Source organism: Salmo salar, chromosome 02 (assembly GCF_965601325.2).
Source record: "Salmo salar chromosome 02, fSalSal1, whole genome shotgun sequence".
NCBI lineage: Eukaryota > Metazoa > Chordata > Actinopteri > Salmoniformes > Salmonidae > Salmo > Salmo salar.
This window is the reverse complement of record NC_138292.1, coordinates 84,891,310-84,919,219: the sequence shown is the minus strand read 5'-3', so window position 1 is coordinate 84,919,219 and position 27,910 is coordinate 84,891,310. Positions and strand designations below refer to the sequence as shown.

At 43.2% G+C, this 27,910-nt stretch overlaps 1 protein-coding gene across 1 annotated transcript; it reads right to left on the bottom strand.

Annotated features, from left to right (window-relative positions):
* Window positions 1-8,539: 8,539 nt before the first annotated feature.
* On the bottom strand, window positions 8,540-26,015 carry LOC106573838 (uncharacterized). Its single transcript, XM_014149236.3, has 3 exons — window positions 25,260-26,015; window positions 12,428-12,550; window positions 8,540-9,471 (listed from the first exon to the last, which is right to left on the bottom strand). The coding sequence occupies exons 1-3, from the start codon at window positions 25,783-25,785 to the stop codon at window positions 8,726-8,728; spliced, it is 1,395 nt and encodes a 464-aa protein (XP_014004711.2). The 5' UTR covers window positions 25,786-26,015; the 3' UTR covers window positions 8,540-8,725.
* Between the last annotated feature and the right edge of the window lie 1,895 nt (window positions 26,016-27,910).

Here is a 27,910-nt window from a genome sequence, read left to right as displayed (position 1 = left end):
AAGTATTTTTTTGGTTCGTTTTTGGTCCACCAGTCACCGTGGCAGGCAGATTGAAAAAAAAAACTACCATCCCAAATATTTTTTCGCTATGATTAGAAAATTATAAATAAAAATGAATAAGCATGCTTTGTCATTGTTGTAAAACAAGAAATGTAAGTATGAAGTAATGTGGTATGTTGATCAATGTAATTTCATTTTTGTGATATGAGTCTTTTAACCAATGTGTGTTAAAATAATTCCTTTAGATACAATAGTAATGATGAACAGTGGTACGACTGTTTGCCTGTTTGGCCCTGTCCGGGGATATCATCGGATGGGGCCACAGTGTCTTCTGATCCCTCCTGTCTCAGCCTCCAGTATTTATGCTGCAGTAGTTTATGTGCCGGGGGGCTAGGGTCAGTCTGTTACATCTGGAGTATTTCTCTTGTCTTATCCGGTGTCCTGTGTGAATTTAAATATGCTCTCTCTAATTCTCTCTTTCTCTCTTTCTGTCTTTCTCTCAGAGGACCTGAGCCCTAGGACCATGCCTCAGGACTACCTGGTATGATGACTCCTTGCTGTCCCCAGTCCACCTGGCCTTGCTGCTGCTCCAGTTTCAACTGTTCTGCCTGTGGAACCCTGACCTGTTCACCGGACGTGCTTGTTGCACCCTCGACAACTACTATGATTATTATTATTTGACCATGCTGGTCATTTATGAACATTTTAACATCTTGACCATGTTCTGTTATAATATCCACCCTGCACAGCCAGAAGAGGACTGGCCACCCCTCATAGCCTGGTTCCTCTCTAGGTTTCTTCCTAGGTTTTTGGCCTTTCTCGGGAGTTTTTCCTAGGGAGTTTTTCCTAGCCACCGTGCTTCTTTCACATGCATTGCTTGCTGTTTGGGGTTTTAGGCTGGGTTTCTGTACAGCACTTTGAGATATCAGCTGATGTACGAAGGGCTATATAAATAAATTTGATTTGATTTGACTGAACATCAAGAATCAACAAAGTGCCTGTCCTGACAGATAAAATGCTGATTGATACAGTTGACTTATTATTATAGTTCTACGCTGACATTTATTAGAAGGAGTACATGTGATCCTACGTTTATAGTTAGGAGCACACAAATATATTTAGGAGTACAACTAAAGTATGAGTCTTTTAATGATACGTTTTGTTTGTTGGGGTGATCCATTTTCAGTGAAGCACAATTTTCCCCTCAAATAGGTGTCATTACGATAGACCAAAATGTTCAGCTGTCCCTTTAAGGCGTGGTCCGATACCGTGGTAACAGGGTACTGAGTGTGTCTTTAACTGATAGATGAGGATGGTAATCTCTGATGTATCTTCAGTAGCAGCAGAGACTGGGAGCAAACTAACTGACATTGAATGGTGATCTCTGATGTCTCTTCACTAGCAGCAGAGACTGGGAGCAAACTAACTGGCATTGAAAAACAACCTAGTGGGTAAACAAAACGATGAATGTCCCCCCCATTGTAAGATGTTAAAAGTGTTTGTTTCTACATGGGCATCGTTGGTCTGAGGTTTTAGGCTGGGTATCTGTAGAAGCACTTTGTGACACCTGCTGATGTAAAAAAAGGCTTCTTAAAATGCATTTGATTGATGTCTTTAGAAAATGTTACTTAGTGTATTAAAGTAGTCAATACTTTGCTTGTGACTCTTTAAAGTTGTTGCATGCACTTGCAGTTTGTTTTGGTTGTGTTTCGGTTTTACGTTTTTTGCTTATAGGGACTGAATGGTAAATAATGTAATTTTGGAGTCACTTTTTTATTGGAAGTAAAAATTGAAGCAGCACTGAACAGAAATCTAATCACAACATGTAAAGTGTTGGTCCGATGTTTCATGAGCTATATAATAAGACGGCGGGAAATGTTCCATACACACAAAAAAAAGCTTATTTCTCTTAAATTGTATTACATCCCTGTTAGTGAGCATTCCTCCTTTGCCAAGATAATCCATCCACGTGACAGGTGTGGCATATCAAGAAGCTGATTTAACAGAATGATCATTACACATGTGCACCTTGTGCTGGGAACAATAAAAGGCCACTCTAAAATGTGCAGTTTTGCCACACAACACAATGCCACAGATGTCTCAAATTTTGAGGGAGCGTGCAATTGGCATGCTGATGGCAGGAATGTCCATCAGAGCTGTTACCAGAGAATTTAATGTTAATTTCTCTATAATAAGCCACCTTCAATGTTGTTTTAGAGAATTTGGCCTCACAACCTCAAACCACAGCTTTGGCGTCAGGTGGGCGAGTGGTTTGCTGATGTCAACGTTGTGAACAGAATGCCCCATGGTGGCGGTGGCGTTATGGTATGGGCAGGCATAAGCTATGGACAACTGACACAATTGCATTTTATCGATGGCAATTTAAAATGCACAAAAATACCGTAACGAGATCATGGGGCCCATTGTTAGGCATTTTTTTAAAAAGGTATCTGTGACCAACAGATGCATATCTGTATTCCCGGTCATGTGAAATTCATAGATTAGGGCCTAATTCATTTTTTTCAATTGACTGAAACTGTTGCATTTTGCATTTATATTTTTGCTTAGTATAAATAACGTTCACTTCGAGCTAGCTACTAACTGTTACATTCCCCAGCAAGAAAACCAAGTAATGCCGCTCAAACAGAAGGGGGAACAAACAAAGAGTCACAGACAACTACCAAAACGAAACAGGTGGGATTTTAGGAGGAGTTCTGAAAGACACTCATGGGGGTGTCCACTGAAAGTTGTCTAGCAACAACAACTGGGACCTAAAAGACAACCAAAATTTGCCCAAGAAGAGGTAAACAAAATAAAAACCCACACCAAACTTAGACAGGAAGCAAACCAAAATGGTGGAGCAAAACAAAAACAGGGAAGATCAGATGAAGGATGTTTTTTTTAAAGAAATCAAATAGGTAGAGTCAACTAAAGATGTTGACCCTTCACATCTCAAGACCACTAGAGCACTGGGCCAGCTACTATTAAAGAGTCTTCTTCTAATGCACATAGGAATGTGTCTTTGTTTCACAGACCTTTCCCACCAAAACTCTAACACGGTCAAACGTGAATAATGGAACAATAATTCAAACATAAGTGGGGAGCAGCAAGCTACGCCATCTTGGATCATGATAAGTGTGGAGCAGCAAGCTACGCCATCTTGGATCATGATAAGTGGGGAGCAGCAAGCTACGCCATCTTGGATCATGATAAGTGGGGAGCAGCAAGCTATGCCATCTTGGATCATGATAAGTGGGGAGCTATGGAAAATGAATGTGATATTGCTTTTCATTTTGTGATGTCATTAAAAACTGTACGGACAAAATACTGTAACTTGGAAAGTATATCCCCTTTATCTGTTGTACATATAATATGACAAATGATGACAGTAGTTTTGTTAAGATAGGAATCTGATTTTAGGAGGTATTAGGAGGTATAAGATCATCTATCTCCTATAAACTGTGTATAAGTAAATAGCCACGCCCCAAGTGAGGTTGGAGATCATGTCAGACTGACAGAACAATCCCCTTTTGACGAGAGTGCATCAAACGTATTGCCAATGAAATTAACATTAGACCAGGAAATGTGAGGCAGGAGCCACATGTTTGAAATGGTTTGGACTTTGAACCTCAACACGAGGTGTCGAAATAAACTCACCTTCCTTTAGACCAGAGAGACGGCGAGCTGCAGCTCTTGTCCATCGTGGTCCGAATCCTGAATAATCAACACAAGGTGTAGGCGAGAAGCTCACCTCCCAGACAATCTCTGAGACGGCTGATTAGCTGTCTTGAGTCAAATATCTAGAAAAGCTCATCTAAGTGAGACTATCCTACTACGTCGTCACGGCTGGCTAGCTATCTTCCAGAGTGAACAACAGTAGAAGACAGGAAAGGGGAGATCTCTTTCGGACAATCGGAGCCATACAGCTTGCCACTGAATGGCCAACAACCTTCCTAAGGAGGGCTGGTTCTGACCGAACATTATTATTTAGTGAGCTAGTAAATAAATAATTAAACCAATTTGTTTAGTACTGAATCACGAGTAAGGCTGGGGTTTTCGCAGATCCAAGAAGGTTACGACTGTTCAGAATGATGATATGATAAGAGGTAATTATTAATAAGATGACTGTTTATCGATGTAATAGATACATACCCTTTATAGAGTTTAATTCAGGAGACGGTAACTCTTTAAACAACCTCTTCTGTGGTGTTCCAAATCCTAATGAGGTGATGAGTTACATGATTCATTTAAATCAGGTAACAATTAAACATAGTGGACTAAATAAATAACAGTCATCAGATTAATGAAAGTAAAGTCACGACATGTAACACATACAGACTAATGAGGTGACACCAATTGGTGTGCCCCACGTGCTAACGTCCAACCTCGAAATATAAATGACTAATGAGGTGACACCAATCGGTGTGCCCCACGTGCTAACGTCCAACCTCGAAATATAAATGACTAATGAGGTGACACAAATCTGTGTGCCCCCACGTGCTAACGTCCAACTTCAAAATATAAATGTAAAAACAAAAGTCTGTAACACCAACCTACTCTTCAGATCCAATGAGGTCATCAGAAAAACAGTTGAATGATAGCTAGCTAGCATAGTTAATGGTACTCTTATGCTTGAAACAACATTGGAACCAATTATCCACAGTTGCTAATAGTTAACCGGTAGCTACCTGATTAGCAAGCTAGCTAGCTTTATTGGTCCAGGGAGTAGGTTAGCTAGCCTCCAGCTTCGCCGGTAAAACCCCAGTATTACTGCTAAACTATTCATCCTTGATCATTCAAATCTGTTGCAGAAGAGGGAGAGTGGACAGTCCTCAGCCTTGCCGTAGCTACCGTTAGCTGTGCTCCGTGGTGATTAGTGAAGCTACCCTGGGTGGGCATAGAATGAGTTTTCCCCACAAAAGGCCTTTATTACAGGCAGAAATACTCCTCAGTATCATCAGCTGTCCGGGTGGCAGGTGAAGAAGACAAATGTGGAGGTCCTGGGCTGGCGTTGTTCCACGTGGTCTGCGGTTGTGAGGCCGGTTGGACGTACTGCCAAATTCTCTAAAAACTATGTTGTGTGACAAAACAGCACATTTGTTAAGGTGGCCCCATTTGAATATATACTGCTCAAAAAAATAAAGGGAACACTTAAACAACACATCCTAGATCTGAATGAAAGAAATAATCTTATTAAATACTTTTTTCTTTACATAGTTGAATGTGTTGACAACAAAATCACACACAAATAATCAATGGAAATCCAATTTATCAACCCATGGAGGTCTGGACTTGGAGTCACACTCAAAATTAAAGTGGAAAACCACATTACAGGCTGATCCAACTTTGATGTAATGTCCTTAAAACAAGTCAAAATGAGGCTCAGTCGTGTGTGTGGCCTCCACGTGCCTCTATGACCTCACTACAATGCCTGGGCATGCTCCTGATGAGGTGGCGGATGGTCTCCTGAGGGATCTCCTCCCAGACCTGGACTAAAGCATCCGCCAACTCCTGGACAGTCTGTGGTGCAACGTGGCATTGGTGGATGGAGCGAGACATGATGTCCCAGATGTGCTCAATTGGATTCAGGTCAGGGGAACGGGCGGGCCAGTCCATAGCATCAATGCCTTCCTCTTGCAGGAACTGCTGACACACTCCAGCCACATGAGGTCTAGCATTGTCTTGCATTAGGAGGAACCCAGGGCCAACCGCACCAGCATATGGTCTCACAAGGGGTCTGAGGATCTCATCTCGGTACCTAATGGCAGTCAGGCTACCTCTGGCGAGCACATGGAAGGCTGTGCGGCCCCCCAAAGAAATGCCACCCCACACCATGACTGACCCACCACCAAACCGGTCATGCTGGAGGATGTTGCAGGCAGCAGAACGTTCTCCACGGCGTCTCCAGACTCTGTCACGTCTGTCACGTGCTCAGTGTGAACCTGCTTTCATCTGTGAAGAACACAGGGTGCCAGTGGCAAATTTGCCAATCTTGGTGTTCTCTGGCAAATGCCAAACGTCCTGCACGGTGTTGGGCTGTAAGCACAACCCCCACCTGTGGACGTCGGGCCCTCATACCACCCTCATGGAGTCTGTTTCTGACCGTTTGAGCAGACACATGCACATTTGTGGCCTGCTGGAGGTCATTTTGCAGGGCTCTGGCAGTGCTTCTCCTGCTCTTCCTTGCACAAAGGCGGAGATAGCGGTCCTGCTGCTGGGTTGTTGCCCTCCTACGGCCTCCTCCACGTCTCCTGATGTACTGGTCTGTCTCCTGGTAGCGCCTTCATGCTCTGGACACTACACTGACAGACACAGCAAACCTTCTTGCCACAGATCGCATTGATGTGCCATCCTGGATGAGCTGCACTACCTGAGCCACTTGTGTGGGTTGTAGACTCCGTCTCATGTTACCACTAGAGTGAAAGCACCGCCAGCATTCAAAAGTGACCAAAACATCAGCCAGGAAGCATAGGAACTGAGAAGTGGTATGTGGTCCCCACCTGCAGAACCACTCCTTTATTGGGGGTGTCTTGCTAATTGCCTATAAATTCCACCTGTTGTCTATTCCATTTGCACAACAACATGTGAAATGTATTGTCAATCAGTGTTGCTTCCTAAGTGGACAGTTTGATTTCACAGAAGTGTGATTAACTTGGAGTTACATTGTGTTGTTTAAGTGTTCCCTTTATTTTTTTGAGCAGTGTATGTTTGTACCATCTCTAATTATGTCGGGCCAAGTTCAGACCAGAAGCTCATGTAACACGGGACCAACACTTCACACGTTGCATTTATATTATCGTTCACTATACACGGTTATCAAAACGTCACGCCAGGGTAAGCCTACATGAAACACAGCCCCTTTATTTTAAGTGTTGCTAAAATGCATGGTGGAAAAAGATTTCCCTGTCTGACCACTAGGTTTTACGGTTATTATGACTCGTACTGTGGTACTCTATAGTCTGATAATGAAGATGTACACAGGTGGAGACCAATGATGTAGATAAACCCTGGATGACTGATAGGGGGAGCTGTATTGAAGCCACCGCGCCTCCATCTTGGTATTCCTCCATCTTGGTATTCCTCCTCCATTGTAAAAAAGATTTACAAAGATATAGAAATGCATTTATTATGTCGACACCTCTAGTGTGGGGCTCTGTTACTACATTTATTATGTCTACACCTCTACTGTGGGACTCTGTTACTACATTTATCATGTCTACACCTCTACTGTGGGACTCTGTTACTACATTTATTATGTCTACACCTCTACTGTGGGGCTCTGTTACTACATTTATTATGTCTACACCTCTACTGTGGGACTCTGTTACTACATTTATTATGTCTACACCTCTACTGTGGGGCTCTGTTACTACATTTATTATGTCTACACCTCTACTGTGGGGCTCTGTTACTACATTTATTATGTCTACACCTCTACTGTGGGGCTCTGGTTCTACTAAAGGCTATGGTCACAAGTCAGTCATAATGTGGCTAATAGGCTTTGCGCATGTGTCAAACACAAGGCCCGTGGGCCGAATAGGACACACAAGCGAGTATAAATGAGTCAACAGTTGATTAATCTACTTTATGAAATGACAGCCTGATGTGCTCGCATCTGTGAATTCAACGTCAATTGCGCTGCTTTTGTGTGCCCCGTTTTTACAGCGGTAAGCGGAGGGAAAGTGTCAGACATGCTACAGTCCTGGGCTACTAAAATGTTGCAGTTAAGCTTGACAATGAATAACCAAAAAATATTACAATTGCAACAAAACTCTATGCAAAGGAGAAATATGTAGGCCCTCTATTACATCACCATTAGAGCAGTAGTCTAGAATCAACTACAAGACATTTAGAGTGGAACCATACTGCAATGCTGCATTCAACTGCACCGGTGAAACATGCAGTGAATTTCTTTTTTTTTAAATAAAAATTGTTTTCAGTTACAACAACCCGTAGCTACTTTTTTTTTGTTATTTGGAATTATTAAATACTTTTTGATTAGTGTTGCGGGGCATATTATGCACATCTGCAAGCATTGCAGCAAAGGCTGGACAGATATTAGGATATTTATCTCTTTTGCTTTAATATGTTAAAATGCTATATACAGCATCCTATGTACATACGTGGACATTACAAAGGGCCATATGTTTTCTAATAAATCAATGGCCAGTTTGGGCCAGTTATAGGCATGGTTTTCTGTTATAATAAACATCATAGTCTATGACTGGCAAATTAGCTGTTTTATCAATATGGCCAGTCTGCTGATTGAGTTTGACACCGTTGCCTTAAAGCCACACTCTGTAAGATACAAATCTTCAGAGTGAGCCAACAATGCAAATGTAAACAATGGAACAAATGCATCACATCCAAATATCACTTGATTATCTGTAGTTCTGGAGGAATGACACATGCAGATAAACACACACAGTCAGAGTTGAAAAAAGGACCATTTAAACACATGGAATCTGATCTACTCTATATTCAAACTGACATACTCCATATTCACTTCATGTTTTCTAATAAAAACATACAAATATAGTTTGAGTATACTTTGTACCATTTAATTTGATATGGTATAAACAAGTAAACACATTCTCAGTCAACAATATAAGACAATGGTAGCACTCAGTATGTTATCTGGTTCATTTTAACAAAATGTGATGTGAAATATCAATTTACCCACTAGGAGAAGAAATTAACTCAATGTGATGTGAAATATATCAATTTACAAACTAGGGTAAGACTTCTTCCCTCCTGCGTGGATTCTCACGTGACTTTTAAGTGACCGTGATGAGGAATAGGTCTTCCCACAGTCTGAGCATTGGTAAGGCTTTTCTCCTGTGTGGATTCTCTCGTGCACTTTCAGGTGTGCTAACTGGGTAAAACTTTTTCCGCACTGGGAGCAGCGATGAGGCTTGTCTCCTGTGTGTGTCCTCTCATGTCTTTTCAGGTTCCCTAACTCTGTAAAACCCTTTCCACACTGGGAGCAGTGGAAAGGCTTTTCTCCTGAGTGTATTCTTTTATGTTTTTTCAGGTTCCCTAACCGTGTAAAACTCCTTTCACACTGGGAACAGTGGAAAGTCTTATCACCTGTGTGTTTCCTCTCATGTCTTTTCAAGCTTGCTAACAAGGAAAAACAATTTTCACACTGGGAGCATTGGAAAAGCATATCTCTTGTGTGGATCCTCTCATGTCTTTTCAGGCTTGCTAACAAGGAAAAACTCTTTCCACACAGAGAGCATTGGTAAGGTTTCTCCCCTGTGTGCATTCTCTCATGTGCTTTCAGGTGCCCTAACTCGGTAAAACTCTTTCCACACTGGGAACATTGAAAAGGCTTCTCTCCTGTGTGCAATCTCCAATGCACTTTCAGGGACCCTAACCGGGTAAAACTCTTTCCACAGTGGGAACAGTGGTGCCGTCTTGCTGATTTGTACGTCTCTGGCTCTGGTTCCTCTGAGTCTGGTCTTTCTCCTGCCAAAGACAGAGTATTTATTTAAGTAGAGAGACCTGAATGAAACCTCCACGTGACAAAACTGACTTCCTATGAAGTTTAATCCAAATCAGGGCCAGTGTTCAAACATTTAATAATTTAAACAATTATTTCTTTTTAAAAACAACTGTAGAGCTCCTTGTGGTTCAGTTGGTAGAACATGGTGCTTGCAATGCCACAGGTCCTGAGATCGATTCCCATTGGGGCCACCCATATGTTATAATGTATGCGCGCATGACTAAGTTGCTTTAGATAAAAGTGTCATAGCAGATATTACACAGTATATTATCGCCAACTCTAATCTGGCGCTCATGGAATGTCATGTTTTTAGGCTGAGCAGAGCTCTATAATAACAGATATTGAGGACTACTGTATTCAAATCAATGTCATAGATTTGATCCATTGGTAATAATGTTTTGTTGGTGGCCCACTCTTTGATGGTAAACATCTTACACTGTGGCTTTAAAGGGATACTGCAAGATTCTGGTACCTCGCACATGCTCACCTGGGGACGTTGGCTTAGGCCCTCGGAGCTGCGGGCAGGGGCGCAGCCATGGGTGGGCCTGGGAGGGCATAGGCCCACCCACTGGGGAGCCAGGAAACATAAGAACCAAGCTGGAGTTATCAGTGTAGTCCTGTTATCGCCTGGGAAAAAAACCTCTAGGCTTCTAACATAACTGTCAATTTACCAAGCTGCTTCCCAGTGATGCGAGCCTACCAGACGAGCTAAATGCCTTTTATGTTCGCTTTGAGGCAAGCAACACTGAAGCATGCATGAGAGCACCAGCTGTTCCGGACGACTGTGTGATCACGCTCTCCGACGCCGATGTGAGCAAGACTTTTAAACAGGTCAACATTCACATGGCCGCGAGGCCAGACAGATTATCAGGACGTGTACTCAGCGCATGCGTGGACCACCTGGCAAGGGTTTTACTGAAATGTTCAACATCTCCCTGACCGAGTCTGTAATACCTACATGTTTCAAGCAGACCACCATAGTCCCTGTGCCCATGAAGGCGAAGGTAACCTGCCTAAATGACTACCGCTCCGTAGCACTCACGTCTGTAGCCATGCTGATCCGCAACACAGGGGCCCCTCTAAAACAGAAAATTAACTAAATTCAATTCATATCAATCAACAAAGAGATTAGAATATGTTGAAGGCTAGCTGTATTGGGTGCAAATGACTGAACGGGCTCATTTTTGTGTCTGTGTCTGCAGGTATACAGACGAGGAGGCATACAAAGGAATGCCAATATGCAGATCACATTTACCATCCTCCTTCCTAACCTCTTCAATGAATATCCCATAGGCCTCTATATAATGGACAAGGTACAGTACAAGTCAAATGTTTGGACACACCTACTCATTCAAGAGTTTTAAATTGTAACTATACTCTACATTGTAGAATAATAGTGAAGTCATCAAAACTATGAAATAACAAGTGTTAAACAAATAAAAATATATTTTAGATTCTTCAAAGTAGCCACCCTTTGCCTTGATGACAGCTTTGCACACTCTTGGCATTCTCTAAACCAGCATCAAGAAGGAAGTCACCTAGGATTGCATTTCAAATAACAGGTGTGCCTTGTTAAAAGTTAATTTGGGAAATTTCTTAATGCGTTTGAGCCAATCAGTTGTGTTGTGATAAGGTAGGGGTGGTATACAGAAGATAGCCCTATTTGCTAAAAGACCAAGTCCATATTATGGCAAGAACAGCTCAAATAAGCAAAGAGAAACGACAGTCCATCATTACTTTAAGACATGAAGGTCAGTCAATCCGGAACATTTCAACAACTTAAAGGAAAAGAGAAAAATCAGAACAATTCTCAGTCAAAAACAACAGTCAGAACAAAGCCTCCGTATTCTCTCATGTGATTTCAGGTCCTCTAACACTACACAGCCCATTCAAATAAGAAAAGCTTGATGATGAATTGGTTATTTGAATCAGCTGTGCATTGGGCACAAACCAAAACCTGCACCCAGAAAACAAATCCACAAACACAATCCTTTATAAAACATGCAGTGGAGAAAACACTGGAAAGTCAATACACAAGACACATTCAGTCTCTGGACACAATCCTTTATAATACATGCAGTAGGGAAAACACTGGAAAGTCAAGAAACATTCAGTCGCTGGGGCTTACTGTCCCACCATGTACTGAACCTTCATCTGTCCTATGTCCTACTGTTCAGGAGCCTACATCTGTCCTATGTCCCACTGTTCAGCAGCCTACATCCTTACCTCCTGTGTGTATTCTCTCATGTCTTCTCATGTGACCTAACTGGCTAAAACTCTTTTCACATTGGGAGCAGTGGTAGGGCTTCTCTCCTGTGTGTATTCTCTCATGCTGTTTCAGTTTTCCTTTCTGATTAAAACTCTTTCCACACTGGGAGCAGTGATGAGGCTTCTCTCCTGTGTGTGTCCTCTCATGTCTTCTCAGGTCAGCTAACCAGGCAAAACTCTTTTCACATTGGGAGCAGTGGTAGGACTTCTCCCCTGTGTGTATTCTCGCATGCTTTTTCAGTTGTCCTTTCAGGTTAAAACTCTTTCCACACTGGGAGCATTGGAAAGGTGTATCTCGCTTCTCCCCTGTGTGTATTCTCTCATGTATTTTCAGGATCGCTAACAACGAAAAATTCTTCCCACACTGGGAGCATTGGAAAGGTTTATCTCGCTTCTCTCCTGTGTGTATTCTCTCATGCTCTTTCAGGTATTCTTTCCGGTTAAAACTCTTTCCACACTGGGAGCAGTGATGAGGCTTTTCCCCTGTGTGTATTCTCTCATGTATTTTTAGGCTCCCTAACTGAGTAAATCTCTTTCCACACTGGGAGCAGTGATGAGGCTTCTCTCCTGTGTGTGTCCTCTCATGTCTTTTCAGGCACCCTGATGAGGAAAAACTTTTTACACACTGGGAGCATTGGAAAGGTTTATCACCTGTGTGTGTCCTCTCATGTCTTTTCAGGTCCCCTAACTGGTTAAACCCTTTCCCACAGTGGGAGCAGTTGTGTCGTCTTGCTGGTTTGGACGTCTCTGGTTCCTCTGAGTCTGGTCTTTCTCCTGCCAAAGACAGAGTGTTTATTTAAATAGAGACCTGAATGAAACCTCCACAACTCTGTTGCTAGGAGGTTGAATCCAAATCAGATCCCTCAACCTGAGGCCAGTTTACAAAAAAAATCTAATTTAAAAATAATCTTGGTGTAATTTGAAAAACAAAAGATGTAGAGTTCCAACTAGAATCTTGCTCTCATGGAATGTCATGTTACAGGCTGAGCAGAGCTCTATAATAATAGATAATGTCATGTTACAGGCTGAGCAGAGCTCTATAATAATAGATCATGTCATGTTACAGGCTGAGCAGAGCTCTATAATAATAGATAATGTCATGTTTATAGGCTGAGCAGAGCTCTATAATAATAGATAATGTCATGTTTATAGGCTGAGCAGAGCTCTATAATAATAGATAATGTCATGTTTTTAGGCTGAGCAGAGCTCTATAATAATAGATAATGTCATGTTACAGGCTGAACAGAGTTCTGTAGTAATAGATAATGTCATCTCTTTAGGCTGAACAGAGCTCTATAATAATAATGTCATGTTACAGGCTGAGCAGAGCTCTATAATAATAGATAATGTCATGTTACAGGCTGAGCAGAGCTCTATAATAATAGATAATGTCATGTTTACAGGCTGAGCAGAGCTCTATAATAATAGATCATGTCATGTTACAGGCTGAGCAGAGCTCTATAATAATAGATAATGTCATGTTTATAGGCTGAGCAGAGCTCTATAATAATAGATAATGTCATGTTTACAGGCTGAGCAGAGCTTTATAATAATACATAATGTCATGTTTATAGGCTGAGCAGAGCTCTATAATAATAGATAATGTCATGTTACAGGCTGAACAGAGCTCTATAATAATAGATAATGTCATGTTTTTAGGCTGAGCAGAGCTCTATAATAATAGATAATGTCATGTTACAGGCTGAGCAGAGGACTACAATAATAGATAATGTCATGTTTTTAGGCTGAGCAGAGCACTACAATAATAGATATTGAGGACTGCAGTATTTCAATCAATGTCATAGGCTGCATTTGATCCATTGGTAATAATGTTTTGTTGGTGGCCCACTCTTTGATGGTAAACATCTTACACTGTGGCTTTAAAGGGATACTGCAAGATTCTGGTACCTCGTGTTAGCACATTGACTCACCTGTGTGGAAGCACCTGCTTTCAATATATACTGAACACAAATATAAACGCAACATTCAACAATTTCAAATATTTTACAGATTTACAGTTCATAGAAGGAAATCAGTCAATTTAAATAAATTCATTAGGCCATAATCTATGGATTTCACATGACTGGGCAGGGGTGCAGCCATGGGTGGGCCTGGGAGGGCATAGGCCCACCCACTGGGGAGCCAGGCCCTGACAATCAGAATGAGTTTTTCCCCGGAGGATACTCTACAACCAGTCGAGCTACCAAAAACAGCCCATTCAGCAACCCGCTCAGGTTAGCGATGCCCATTTGTCCCTCCCGGATAAATACGACGGCACCCCATTTTAAATGCCGTGGCTTCCTATTTCAGTGCTCCCTCTACTTTATGCACCGGATGGGAGCTCCCACCACCGAGATGTCCAAGGTTGCCACGGTTATTTCTCTGCTGACTGTGCGGGCGTTTGGAATGTGCCACGGCAGTCTGGGAGAGAGGAGAGGAGGAGCTAGATTCATATGGAGGGGTTCATGGCTGTTTTAAATGCATCTTCGATCCTCCACCGGAGGGCAGAGAGGGATTACATCCAAGAGGGGCTCCAACAAGGTTTCATCCGCACGTCCACTTCTCCTGCGTCGGCTGGTTTCTTCTTCATGGCCAAGAAGGATGGAGGGTTACGTCCACGCATTGATCACAGAGGACTCAATGAAATCACCACGAAGTATCGGTACCCTCTTCCGTTGGTGCTGGCAGCCATCGAACAGCTCCGCGGGGCCCGGTTCTTTACCAAACTGGACCTGCGGAGTTCTTACAATCTCATCCGCATCCAGGAGGGGGGGATCAGTGGAAGACTGCGTTTAGCACAATGTCTGGCCACTACGAGTACTTGGTGATGCCATTTGGCTTAGCCAATGCTCCGTCAGTGTTCCAGGCATTCGTTAACGAGGTGTTCAGGGACATGCTCGGACACCAGGTGGTCGTGTATATCGATGACATCCTGGTCTACTCGACTACCCTGGAGGATCACATCACTCACGTTCCAGCAGTCCTGGAACGCCTCCTGGCTAACCACCTGTTCGCCAAGGCTGAGAAGTGCCAATTTCATCAGAGGGCTGTCTCCTTCTTAGGCTACCAAATAAGCCCGCAGGGAGTGAGGATGGACGACAAGAAGGTAGATGCGGTCAGGTCATGGCCAGTCCCAACCACCATAAAGGGGTTACAATGGTTTTTGGGGTTTGCCAACTTCTGCCGCCGTTTCATTAGGAACTTCAGCTCCATCGCCGCTCCTCTCACCTCTCTCCTCAAAGTTGGTTCCTGTAGGTTCGTGTGGAGCCCAGCAGCCAACGAGGCCTTCTGTCTACTCAAGGGACGTTTCACCTACACCCCATTGCTCAAACACCCAGATCCCACGATACCCTTTGTGGTGGTGGTGGACGTTTCAGAGGTGGGTCGTGGGGGGGTAGTTCTGTCTCAACAACAGGGTAATCCACAGAAATTACGTTTCAGAGGTGGGCGTGGGGGGTAGTTCTGTCTCAACAACAGGGTAATCCACAGAAATGACATTTCAGAGGTGGGCGTGGGGGGTAGTCCTGTCTCAACAACAGGGTAATCCACAGAAATGACATTTCAGAGGTGGGCGTGGGGGGGTAGTTCTGTCTCAACAACAGGGTAATCCACAGAAATGACATTTCAGAGGTGGGCGTGGGGGGTAGTTCTGTCTCAACGACAGGGTAATCCACAGAAATGACGTTTCAGAGGTGGGCGTGGGGGGTAGTTCTGTCTCAACGACAGGGTAATCCACAGAAATGACGTTTCAGAGGTGGGCGTGGGGGGTAGTTCTGTCTCAACGACAGGGTAATCCACAGAAATTGTACCCATGTGCATTTTACTCTAAGAAACTGTCCACTGCAGAGAGGAATTACGACGTCAGTGATCGTGAGCTCCTGGCGATGAAGTTGGCAATAGAGGAGTGGAGACACTTATGATAAGGTAAAAGGTTTATGTTTCTGTCTCCATATGATAAATATATCCAATGCAAAAAACATTTACATTTAAATGGTATTAACATTAATTTCCAAATATTTCCGGTACTTCCCATATATTCCCACGGAAAGTTTCCACCTCTGAATATTCCCCAAAATGTGCAACATAAGGTGGGATACATGGCCGATATCTAAGTCTATTGCGCTGTTGATGTATTTAATTTATATTGAGCTCATTGTACAAACTTCACATATAAATATTTACGCAAGGTGATTGATTTTTTGTAAGAATTTGTATTTACCAAATACAAGCCGGGCATCCTTTTCCCTAAATTATTCAGTTGTGCGGTTTTCATTTCTCCCTACTGCTCCAGTAGAGAAACTAACTGGTCCAATAGAGTTTAAGTTTCAGCATACAGTAGCCCATGGTGGTAAGCAATTGTTACATCAGCGTGTGACATCATCCCTCTAGCCAGAGCCCTTAGACGTTAGTGTCTGACTTCATCCCTCCAGCCAGCTAATACTACCCAGAGCCCTTAGACGTTAGCATCTGACTTCATCCCTCCAGCCAGCTAATACTACCCAGAGCCCTTAGACGTTAGTGTCTGACTTCATCCCTCCAGCCAGCTAATACTACCCAGAGCCCTTAGACGTTAGCATCTGACTTCATCCCTCCAGCCAGCTAATACTACCCAGAGCCCTTAGACGTTAGTGTCTGACTTCATCCCTCCAGCCAGCTAATACTACCCAGAGCCCTTAGACGTTAGCGTCTGACTTCATCCCTCCAGCCAGCTAATACTACCCAGAGCCCTTAGACGTTAGCATCTGACTTCATCCCTCCAGCCAGCTAATACTACCCAGAGCCCTTAGACGTTAGCATCTGACTTCATCCCTCCAGCCAGCTAATACTACCCAGAGCCCTTAGACGTTAGTGTCTGACTTCATCCCTCCAGCCAGCTAATACTACCCAGAGCCCTTAGACGTTAGTGTCTGACTTCATCCCTCCAGCCAGCTAATACTACCCAGAGCCCTTAGACGTTAGCATCTGACTTCATCCCTCCAGCCAGCTAATACTACCCAGAGCCCTTAGACGTTAGTGTCTGACTTCATCCCTCCAGCCAGCTAACACTACCCAGAGCCCTTAGACGTTAGCATCTGACATCATCCCTCTAGCCAGAGCCCTTAGACGTTAGTGTCTGACTTCATCCCTCCAGCCAGCTAATACTACCCAGACCCCTAGACGGTACTACAATACTAAAATTCCCTGCATGGTCAATCCAACGGCTGATTGGCCGTGCAGCATTTACGCTACAGAAGTCAGAGCATTCATACTTCTTGCGCTTCGCCAAGCAGCGCAGAGCTGTTGTGAAGAAAGTTGTCGAGGAAGTGAGTTTTTGTGTTAATACAGGACCTTCCGCCGTCACCTACCGTCAATCAATCATGTCAATGTGGAGCTATATGGAGCCCTCCTCATTGGGTACGGAGCTCAGTTTGTCTTCTGGATGTTTTACGTGCCAGTGAGTTACTTGCACAAGGGATAATTAGTAATCAGGTAGGCCTATTTTATGACGTTTCCACCAGATCAGAGAAGGACATTTTTCCCTTTCATGCTGAGTTGTTTTCCAAAGGGAGAGAGCTGAAAAGATTCCTTAAATAGGCTACGTTGAGGAACTGTTGTCATTTTCAATGGATGTTAATAAAAACAGACCTTGTTAACTTGCTGTTTGAGGCGAAGAAAAAAAATGACTTTGAGAAGCTCCGCAGTTATGGTGAGTTAAGACAATCAGAAATAGTATCAGACCCCCAAATGTGCACATTTATAGGCCTACATTTGCGTGCAGGCCAGGTAGCCTACAGGCCTACTTCTATGTGTAATCAGGCCAGGTAGCCTACAGGCCTACTTCTATGTGTAATCAGGCCAGGTAGCCTTACAGGCCTACTTCTATGTGTAATCAGGCCAGGTAGCCTACTGGCCTACTTCTATGTGTAATCAGGCCAGGTAGCCTACAGGCCTACTTCTATGTGTAATCAGGCCAGGTAGCCTACAGGCCTACTTCTATGTGTAATCAGGCCAGGTAGCCTACTGGCCTACTTCTATGTGTAATCAGGCCAGGTAGCCTACAGGCCTACTTCTATGTGTAATCAGGCCAGGTAGCCTACAGGCCTACTTCTATGTGTAATCAGGCCAGGTATTTTACAGGCCTACTTCTATGTGTAATCAGGCCAGGTAGCCTACAGGCCTACTTCTATGTGTAATCAGGCCAGGTAGCCTACTGGCCTACTTCTATGTGTAATCAGGCCAGGTATTTTACAGGCCTACTTCTATGTGTAATCAGGCCAGGTAGCCTTACAGGCCTACTTCTATGTGTAATCAGGCCAGGTATTTTACAGGCCTACTTCTATGTGTAATCAGGCCAGGTAGCCTTACAGGCCTACTTCTATGTGTAATCAGGCCAGGTAGCCTACAGGCCTACTTCTATGTGTAATCAGGCCAGGTAGCCTACAGGCCTACTTCTATGTGTAATCAGGCCAGGTAGCCTACAGGCCTACTTCTATGTGTAATCAGGCCAGGTATTTTACAGGCCTACTTCTATGTGTAATCAGGCGAGTGTCCTTACTCAAGATTGACAGGAGCGCTCCAAATAAAACTCGTAAATGCAATGAAATAAACCCTAACTTTTTTCTCACAAGTGTAGCCTAGATAGTGCTCTCTGCAAACAACGTGTCCATGACAATGGTAAGACTGTAATAACATAGTGAATGCATTAACAGAAATTACCTTAACCAAACAAATATTGTATATTAGACATTATGGTAATTAACGGTAAATGTACTACTGGTGACACTACTGTGACATCATTGTAATTCATTGTAATGAGAGGGATACTATTAATACTGTGCATGCAAGTATCTCTTGGCTAAGAGTTGAGGAGAGACTGACTGCATCACTTCTTTTTATTAGAAACATTGTGTTGAAAATCCCAAATTGTTTTCATAGTCAACTTACACACAGCTCTGACACACACACTTTTCCCACCAGACATGCCACCAAGGGTCTTTTCATAGTCCCCGAATCCAGAACAAATTCAAGAAAACGTACAGTATTATATAGAGCCCTTATTGCATGGAACTTCCTTCCATCTAATATTGCTCAAATAAACAGCAAACCTGGCTCAGAAATAAGATAAAGCAACACCTCACGGCACAACGCCTCTCCCCTATTTGACCTAGATAGTCTGTGTGTATGCATTGATATGGAGACTACGTGTGCCTTTTTAAAAATGTATGTACAGTTGAGGTCGGAAGTTTACATACACTTATGTCGGAGTCATTAAAACTCATTTTTCAACCACTCCACACATTTCTTGTTAACAAACTATAGTTTTGGCAAGTCGGTTAGGACATGTACTTTGTGCATGACACAAGTAATTTTTCCAACAATTGTTTACAGACAGAATATTACACTCATAATTCACTGTATCACAATTCCAGTTGGTCAGAAGTTTACATACACTAAGTTGACTGTGCCTTTAAACAGCTTGGAAAATTCCAGAAAATGTCGTCATGGCTTTAGAAGCTTCTGATAGGCTAATTAACATCATTTGAGTCAATTGGTGGTGTACCTGTGGATGGATTTCAAGGCCTACCTTCAAACGCAGTGCCTCTTTTCTTGACATCATGGGAAATCAAAAGAAATCAGCCACAAATTGTAGACCTCCACAAGTCTGGTTCATCCTTGGGAGCAATTTCCAAACGCCTGAAGGTACTACGTTCATCTGTACAAACAATAGTATACAAGTTTTAACACCATGGGACCACGCAGCCGTCATACCGCTCAGGAAGGAGACGCGTTCTGTCTCCTAGAGATGAACGTACTTTGGTGCGGAAAGTGCAAATCAATCCCAGAACAACAGCAAAGGACCTTGTGAAGATGCTGGAGGAAACAGGTACAAAAGTATCTATATTCACAGTAAAACGAGTCCTATATCGACATAACCTGAAAGGCCGCTCAGCAAGGAAGAAGCCACTGCTCCAAATCCGCCATAAAAAAGCCAGACCACAGTTTGCAACTGCACATGGGGACAAAGATCATACTTTTTGGAGAAATGTCCTCTGGTCTGATGAAACAAAAATAGAACTGTTTGGCCATAATGACCATTGTTAAGTTTGGAGGAAAAAGGGGGAGGCTTGCAAGCCGAAGAACACCATCCCAACCGTGAAGCACGGGTGTGGCAGCATAATGTTGTGAGGGTGCTTTGCTGCAGGAGGGACTGGTGCACTTCACAAAATAGATGGCAACATGAGGAAGGACAATTATGTGGATATATTGAAGCAACATCTCAAGACTTCAGTCAAGAAGTTAAAGCTTGATTGCAAATGGGTCTTCCAAATGGACAATGACCCCCAAGCATACTTCCAAAGTTGTGGCAAAATGGCTTAAGGACAACAAAGTCAAGGTATTGGAGTGACCATCACAAAGCCCTGACCTCAAAACTATAAAACATTTCTGGGCAGAACTGAAAAAGCGTGTGCGAGCAAGGAGGCCTACAAACCTGACTCAGTTACACCAGCTCTGTCAGGAGGAATGGGCCAAAATTGACCCAACTTATTGTGGGAAGCTTGTGGAAGGCTACCCGAAACGTTTGACCCAAGTCAAACAATTTAAAGGCAATGCTACCAAATACTAATTGAGTGTATGTAAACTTTTGTCCCACTGGGAATATGATGAAAGAAATAAAAGCTGAAATAAATCATTCTCTCTACTATTATTCTGACATTTCACATTCTTAAAATAAAGTGGTGATCCTAACTGACCTTAGACAGGACATTTTTACAAGGATTAAATGTCAGGAATTGTGAAAAACTGAGTTTAAATGTATTTGGCTAAGGTGTATGTAAACTTCCGACTTCAACTGTACATGACGTAATGAAGCCATGTAAAATGTTGCGCTACACGTGCAACACAGCATTCCTAACCTAGCCCACAATGTCTGCTGTGTGGATCAGGCAGTCAACAAGTTGAGCAGTCATTTGAAAGAGTAAGAACATTTCAGCGAGACAACTCAAAGGCGAAATCCATTAAAGCCAAGATAATGGAATTCATTGCCCTTGACAAGCAACTGTTCTCTGTCGTGGTTTATGTTGGCTTTCGCCGACTGGTCGAGCACCGGTACACACTACCAAGTGCGCTATTTTTCAGATGTTGCCCTACCGGAGTTACACAGCAATAGCGTCACTGCTATTAGCTTCACCACATACATACTATGGAACGCCGTTTGTGTCTTTGCGTGTCAAAAAAGATACAGTAGCACTGTCAAAGCTGTACAAAAAAGTCTGCAAACACCGGACACGAACAATGTGTTTACAATAATAAAGCATAATTTGTTCGATCGCAACTTCTGGGGTAGCTAGCTTTAGCTTGGTACCTCACTAGCAACAATACAACCAGCCTGAAAACAATGACCAGTATAAAACTGCAGTCATTTTCATTATTCTTAGCAATGATTTAGGAATCCTTGTGAGTAAGTATTAGCTAGGTTGCCACTTGTTGTTCGCCTATTGAAATTGAACTTTAGTTCATGAAAATAAATAACGTTAGCTAGCCAGCTACTTAACCCTGTTGCCCAAAGCTAACGTTATAAGCAGCCAGCTAACTTCATCTGGCTAGTGAGGTTCAACCGTACCGGGTTATATGTTGTGAAGCTAGCCACAATAAGGATTAGACACAATAGTGGACTTTGCGGATTGCCTTCAAAATAAAAGTATGTCATTGACAGTGATGCAAATGAATACAAAAAGTAGAATTATGCCATACTTTAATTTTGAAGGCTAACCGCAAAGTCCACTATTGCGTCTAATCCTTATTGTGGCTAGCTTCACATAGATGGGTCCAACCACCATTAATCACATAAGAACTGTCTTATAAATGGGGGTTATTTTAGATGATGACACCTAGCTATGTAGTTAGCAAGCTAACATTATAGCTACTGAAACAGATTGTCGTTTTGCTATGTTTTTGGGGATGAACATTGTTTGCATCCATGAGCTAGCTAGCTTTTTTTTATGACCAGCACTGTAGGTGCGCGAGACAACTTTACCAGCATCATAGCATACGTATCGATGAATCGTTGTGACATATGAAATACGAGTGATAGTGTAATCAATGTGTAATAACTACGCAAAAAAATTATGAACACGTTAAATTTTTATGTGACGTGCAGTCATATTCAGGTCCTGATTGGTCAACAAGCTTATTTGACACGTAACAAATAGTGTTATTTGACATGCAAAGACCCAAACGGCGTTCCATAGTATGAGAAATCCTGGTTGAGAATGAAACGACTGAACAAATGAACAACGAAACAGAAGTGAAAGAAATGGGTTTTGATTATGTTTTACTGGTAATGGGGACATACGTAAATGCCATCAAAATAACCTTTTGGTCAGTGGTGTGTGTGTGTGTGTGTGTGTGTGTGTGTGTGTGTGTGTGTGTGTGTGTGTGTGTGTGTGTGTGTGTGTGTGTGTGTGCAACCTATATTTAACTAGGCAAGTCAGTTAAGAACAAATTCTTATTCACAATGACCGCCTACCATGGCCAAACTCGGACGACGCTGGACCAATTGTGCACCACCCTATGGGACTCCCAATCACGACCGGATGTGATACAGCCTGGATTCGAACTAGGGACTGTAGTGATGCCTCTTGCACTGAGATGCAGTGTCTTAGACCATCTGCACTGAGCTAAAGGCTAGAGAGCTGCCGCTTTCAATGAGCGGGACACTAATCCGGAAGCTTATGAGAAATCCTGCTATGCCCTCACACAAACCATCAAACAGGCAAAGCATCAAGAAAAGACTAAGATTGAATCCTACTACACCAGCTCTGGTGCTCGTCGGATGTGGCAGGGCTTGCAAACTATTACAGACTACAAAGGGAAACCCAGCCGCGAGCTGCCCAATGACATGAGCCTACCAGACGAGCTAAATGCCTTTTATGCTCGCTTTGAGGAAAGCAACACTGAAGCATGCATGAGAGCACCAGCTGTTCCTGGATGACTGTGTGATCACGCTCTCCGTAGCCGATGTGAGCAAGACCTCTAAATAGGTCAACATTCACAAGGCTGCTGGGCCAGACGGATTACCACGAAGTGTACTCAGCGCATGCGCGGACAAACTGGCAAGTGTCTTCACCTCTCCCTGACAGAGTCTGTAATAGCTACATGTTTCAAGCAGACCACCATGGTCCCTGCGCCCAAGAAAGCGAAGGTAACCTGCCTAAATGTCAACCACTCCATAGCACTCACGTCGGTAACCATGAAGTGCTTTGAAAGGCTGGTCATGACTCACATCAACAGCATCCTCCAGGATACCCTAGACCCACTCCAATTTGCATACCGGCCCAACAGATCCAGATTACGCAATCTCAATTGCATTCCACACTGCCCTTTCCCTCCTGGACAAAAGGAACACCTATGTGAGAATGCTGTTCATTGGCTACAGCTCAGCGTTCAACACTATAGTGCCCACAAAGCTCATCACTAAGCAAAGGACCATGGGACTAAACACTTCCCTCTGCAACTGGATCCTGGACTTCCTGACGGGCCTCCCCCAGGTTGTAAGGGTAGGTAACAACACATCTGCCACGCTGATCCTCAACACGGGGGCCTCTCAGGGGTGTGTGCTTAGTCCCCTCCTGTACTCCCTGTTCACCCACGACTGCATGGCCAAGCACAACTCCAACACCATCATTAAGTTTGCTGACGACACAACAGTGGTAGGCCTGATCACCGACAACGATGAGACAGCCTATATGGAGGAGGTCAGAGACCTGGCTGTGTGGTCCCAGGACAACAACCTCTCCCTCAATGTGAGCAAGACAAAGGAGCTGATTGTGGACTACAGGAAAAGGAGGCCAGAACAGGCCCCCATTAACATTGACGGGACTGTAGTGGAGCGGGTTGAGAGCTTCAAGTTCCTTGGTGTCCACATCACCAACAAACTAACATGGTCCAAACACACCAAGACAGTTGTGAAGAGGGCACGACAACACCTATTCCCCCTCAGGAGGCTGAAAAGATTTGGCATGGGTTCTCAGATCCTCAAAAGGTTCTACAGCTGCACCATCGAGAGCATCCTGACTGGTTGCATCACTGCCTTTTATGGCAACTGCTTGGTATCCGACCGTAAGGTGCTACAGAAGGTAGTGTGTAGGGCCCAGTACATCACTGGCACCAAGCTTCCTGCCATCCAGGACCTATATACTAGGCAGTGTCAGAGGAAGGCCCAAAACATTGTCAAAGATTCCAGTCACCCAAGTCATAGACTGTTCTCTCTGTTACCGCCTGGCAAGCGGTACTGAAGCGCCAGGTCTACGTCCAAGGGGCTCCTTGGCAGCTTCTACCCCCAGGCCATAAGACTGCTGAACAATTAATCAAACGGAAACCCAGACTATTTACATTGACACCCCCCCCCTTTGTTTTTACACTGCTGGTGCTCACTGTTTGTCTATGTATGGTCACTTTACCCCTACCCACATGTACAAATTGCCTGGACTGGCCTCTGCCCCCGCACATTGACTCAATGCCGGTGCCCCCTGTATATAGCCGCGCAGTACAAAAAAAAAAAAAAAAAAAAAAAAGAATGCATGAAATGAAATGTATGCATTCACTACTGTAAGTCGCTCTGGATAAGAGCGTCTGCTAAATGACTAAAATGTAAATGTAAAATAGCCTTGTTATTGATCTTTTTTACCCTGTTTTCTCCCCAATTTCCTGGTATCCAATTGGTAGTTACAGTGTTGTCTCATCGCTGCAACTCCCATACGGACTCGGGAGAGGCGAAGGTCGAGAGCCGTGCGTCTTCCGAAACACAACCCAACCAAGCCGCACTGCTTCTTGAAACAATGCCCACTTAACCCGGAAGCACCAATGTGTCGGAGGAAACACTGTGCACCTGGCTACCGTGTCAGCGTGCATTGCGCCCGGACTGCCACAGGAGTCGCTAGTGCGCGATGGGACAAGGACATCCCTGCCAGCCAAACCCTCCCCTAACCCGGACAACGCTTGGCCAATTGTGCGTCGCCCCATGGGTCTCCCTGGCGCGGCTGGCTGTGACAGAGCCTGGACTCGAACCCTGAATCTCTATCGTTATTTTATTGTGTTACTTTTAATGTTATTTTTTTACTTTAGTTTATTTAGTAAATATTTTCTTAACTATTTTTCATTTACTTCATTGTTTGTTAAGGGCTTGTAAGTAAGCATTTCACGGTAAGGTCTACACCTTTTGGAATCGGCACGTGACAAATAATATTTGATTTGATTCCGTCTGCGTTGTTCGCTGCTAAAGCATAGAAAATAAACAGCGAGTAGCAGCAGTGTAAAAACATGGGGGGGGGGGGAGTTTGGTGTAAGTTTGTGGTCGGCTATATACAATTAATTTAAAAGTAAAAAATGCATGTCCGTTTAACAAGTCATGTGTATAACTTCAGTAGAATGCCCTTTTAAAACCACACACACACATTAGTTTAACAAGGGTAGTTTGTGCCCCTGTTTTTAAGCCAATACTCACTGGTGTTAATCAGATCTTCTGTCTCCTCCTCCTCTCCTTCCTCCTTCTCTTTTATTGAGAGAGCCTCCTCCTCCTCCTCTCTAAAAGGTTCTTCTTCTTCTTTTACTGTCACATTCTCCTCTTCTTTCAATGAGATAGCCTCTGCCTCCTTTTTAATTCTTAACGGTTCTACCTCCTCTTCCTCCTTTTTGATTCTGAAATATTCTACCTCCTCCTCTTCCACTGTGACAGCATCTATCCCCTCTTCCACTTTCACTCCAAAAGTGTCTTTCTCTTCTTTAACTGTAACATCCTCCTCTTTCAATGTGAGAACCTCCTCTTCCCGTTTCACTGCAAAAGGTTCTTTCTCTTCTTTCAATATGATAGCCTCCTCTTCCTCCTGTTTAATTCTAAAAACGTCTTCATCTCCTTTCATTGTAATATACTCATGTTCTTCTTTCACGACAAAGTTCAGCCCCAGAGATTCTTTCTCCGTGCAACAGACCTCTTCTTCTTTAGCAGGGGTGGAGTAGCTAAGTGAGCTCATGGTCAGGGGATGTTAGCTAGCGACTAGCCTAGTGCTAGGTTCAGAAATAACCTTAACACATTTGCAAATGTAACAAGTAAATTATGTTCATTTAACCAGTAGATACTTAAACAAATTTGTGTTTAAAACACTGAGATGAATATACACAAAAATAGCAAAAGATTCAATATTGGGTTTTATGTTGACTAGCGAGATGGTTGAATCAGTAACCGTGTTGTTATTAAAGTGTCCTTTCCCGTCCACTAGATTATACGTCACGCAAGAGGCATCAACTGAAAGACTTAAGTCGCCATCTGCTGACTGGAGTGAGTAACGAAGATTAGACAAATATTCACTAAATGTTTTATTCTGTCGTAAGTCATTGCAAAACAACCAGATCTCATGTTTTCTCTTACTTCTTACCAGTACTTTTCTCTATGCAATTAAATAATTTGTATTTTATTTTATTTGTAATGTAATATTATCTTATGTTGTTGTTGACTATAACAGTTCTATAAACTATTATGTATTTTTATGTTTTGTGCATTTAAAAAAACACATTTACCAAAAATGCATGTACCAATCACAGATTGCCCCTTTAAAAATTCCTACAATACTGAACAACACATTAGTTCAACAAGTGCAGAATTTGTACCCTTGTTTTTATGACGCAACTCACTGGTGTTAATCTTCCTCTCCTCCTCCTCTTTCACTCCAAAAGGTTCTTCCTCTTCTTTCACTATAACATCCTCCTCCTCCTCTTCCACTGTAACAGCCTCTATCTCCTCTCCCTCTTTCACTCCAAAAGGTTATTCCTTTCATTATAACATCCTCCTCTTCTTTCAATGTGACAGCCTCCTCTTCCTCCTTTTTCATTCTGAAAGCTTCCTCTCCTTTCAATATTCGGTAGCACTTCATTTGAATGTCTGTTTTAGTACACTGCAATTACATATGTAATTACACTGTAACAAATATTGTAATAAATTACAATAATTCATAGTTACGCTGTAATAGTAACATCTAACTGGTGGTAATTGCTGTCTGTAATTACAGGGGTGTAACAATGAATGCTTGTTACCATGGTTATTACGAATGTTAAAGTTTCCGCTAGCATCCCAACGCACCATCTTTTTGGCCAATGCACGTTGTAATTATCTGATCAATACATGGAGTTTTTGCCACCAAGGATTGTGACCCGTCTTCAACGGTCACATGGGACAGGAATAATGGAATGGCGATTTTCACAAAGTAATTGACAGACTCTAGCATGTTACATTCCAAAAGCAGTTGGATTCTCAAAAAGCACAACGTGCACCACTTGGGGACCCGAGGACCGAGTTTGGGAAACGCTGGGCTGAAGATCAAATACCAATAGGGAGCCACTATGACGTGCTCACACGTTGGCAGTACCCGCATTTAACCAGTAGATGGCCTCCGTGCTCCACGGTAAAGTTTTCCTCTCTGCATGAGTCTCTCAGCAGCACTGCAATATGGGACTTTCAAAGTCAGTTGGCATGCAATGTTTTTCTTCGCTACGTAGTGACAATTCTCCATGCCAACACTATTATTGGGACTCTTTGCCCTATATCATTACTGCTAGTGTAAAACCTTTGACTGTTCTACTATAGGCATACTAATATACATCTAATCACATTCTAGTGGTCACATCCCTCTCTTTAGCAGATAATATTGAAGCTAGAAATCCGCCAAGTAAAACGTGCAATACGCAGCTTTTATTTCTGTGACCTTTATTTAACTAGTCAAGTCAGTTAAGAGCCAACTCTTATTCACAATCACGGCCGGTTGTGATACAGTCTGGAATCGAACCACGGTGTGTAGTGACTCGAGAGTAGGGAACACGACGTGTTCGTCAACAACATACATGGTGGGAAATATAGAGGGACGTGTAGAAATGGAACAATTGTGCCTTTTTGACGGAAATATGGGAGGTGGCTCATAACCCTCCCGTTGTCCTCCCATTCTGCCTACTCCCCGTGTCCCCGGGCGGGTCACCCTGTCCCGTCTCGGCTAAAGGCCCAGAGGGCACAAGTGTGACAGTAGGCGTGCGAACAGCCTTTGCAGATGTATTTCTTACACCTGCAGCACGCCGTGTGTGTCTTGGCGTCCTTCTTGGGCGGGCAGAGCT

Coding starts and splice junctions, on each gene's coding strand:
- LOC106573838 (XM_014149236.3), bottom strand. CDS start 25,785: ATGAGCTCACTTAGCTACTCCACCCCTGCTAAAGAAGAAGAGGTCTGT. Junction 12,551..25,259: donor AGAAGATCTGATTAACACCA/GTGAGTATTGGC, acceptor TGTCTTTGGCAG/GAGAAAGACCAGACTCAGAG. Junction 9,472..12,427: donor ACATGAGAGGACACACACAG/GTGATAAACCTT, acceptor TGTCTTTGGCAG/GAGAAAGACCAGACTCAGAG.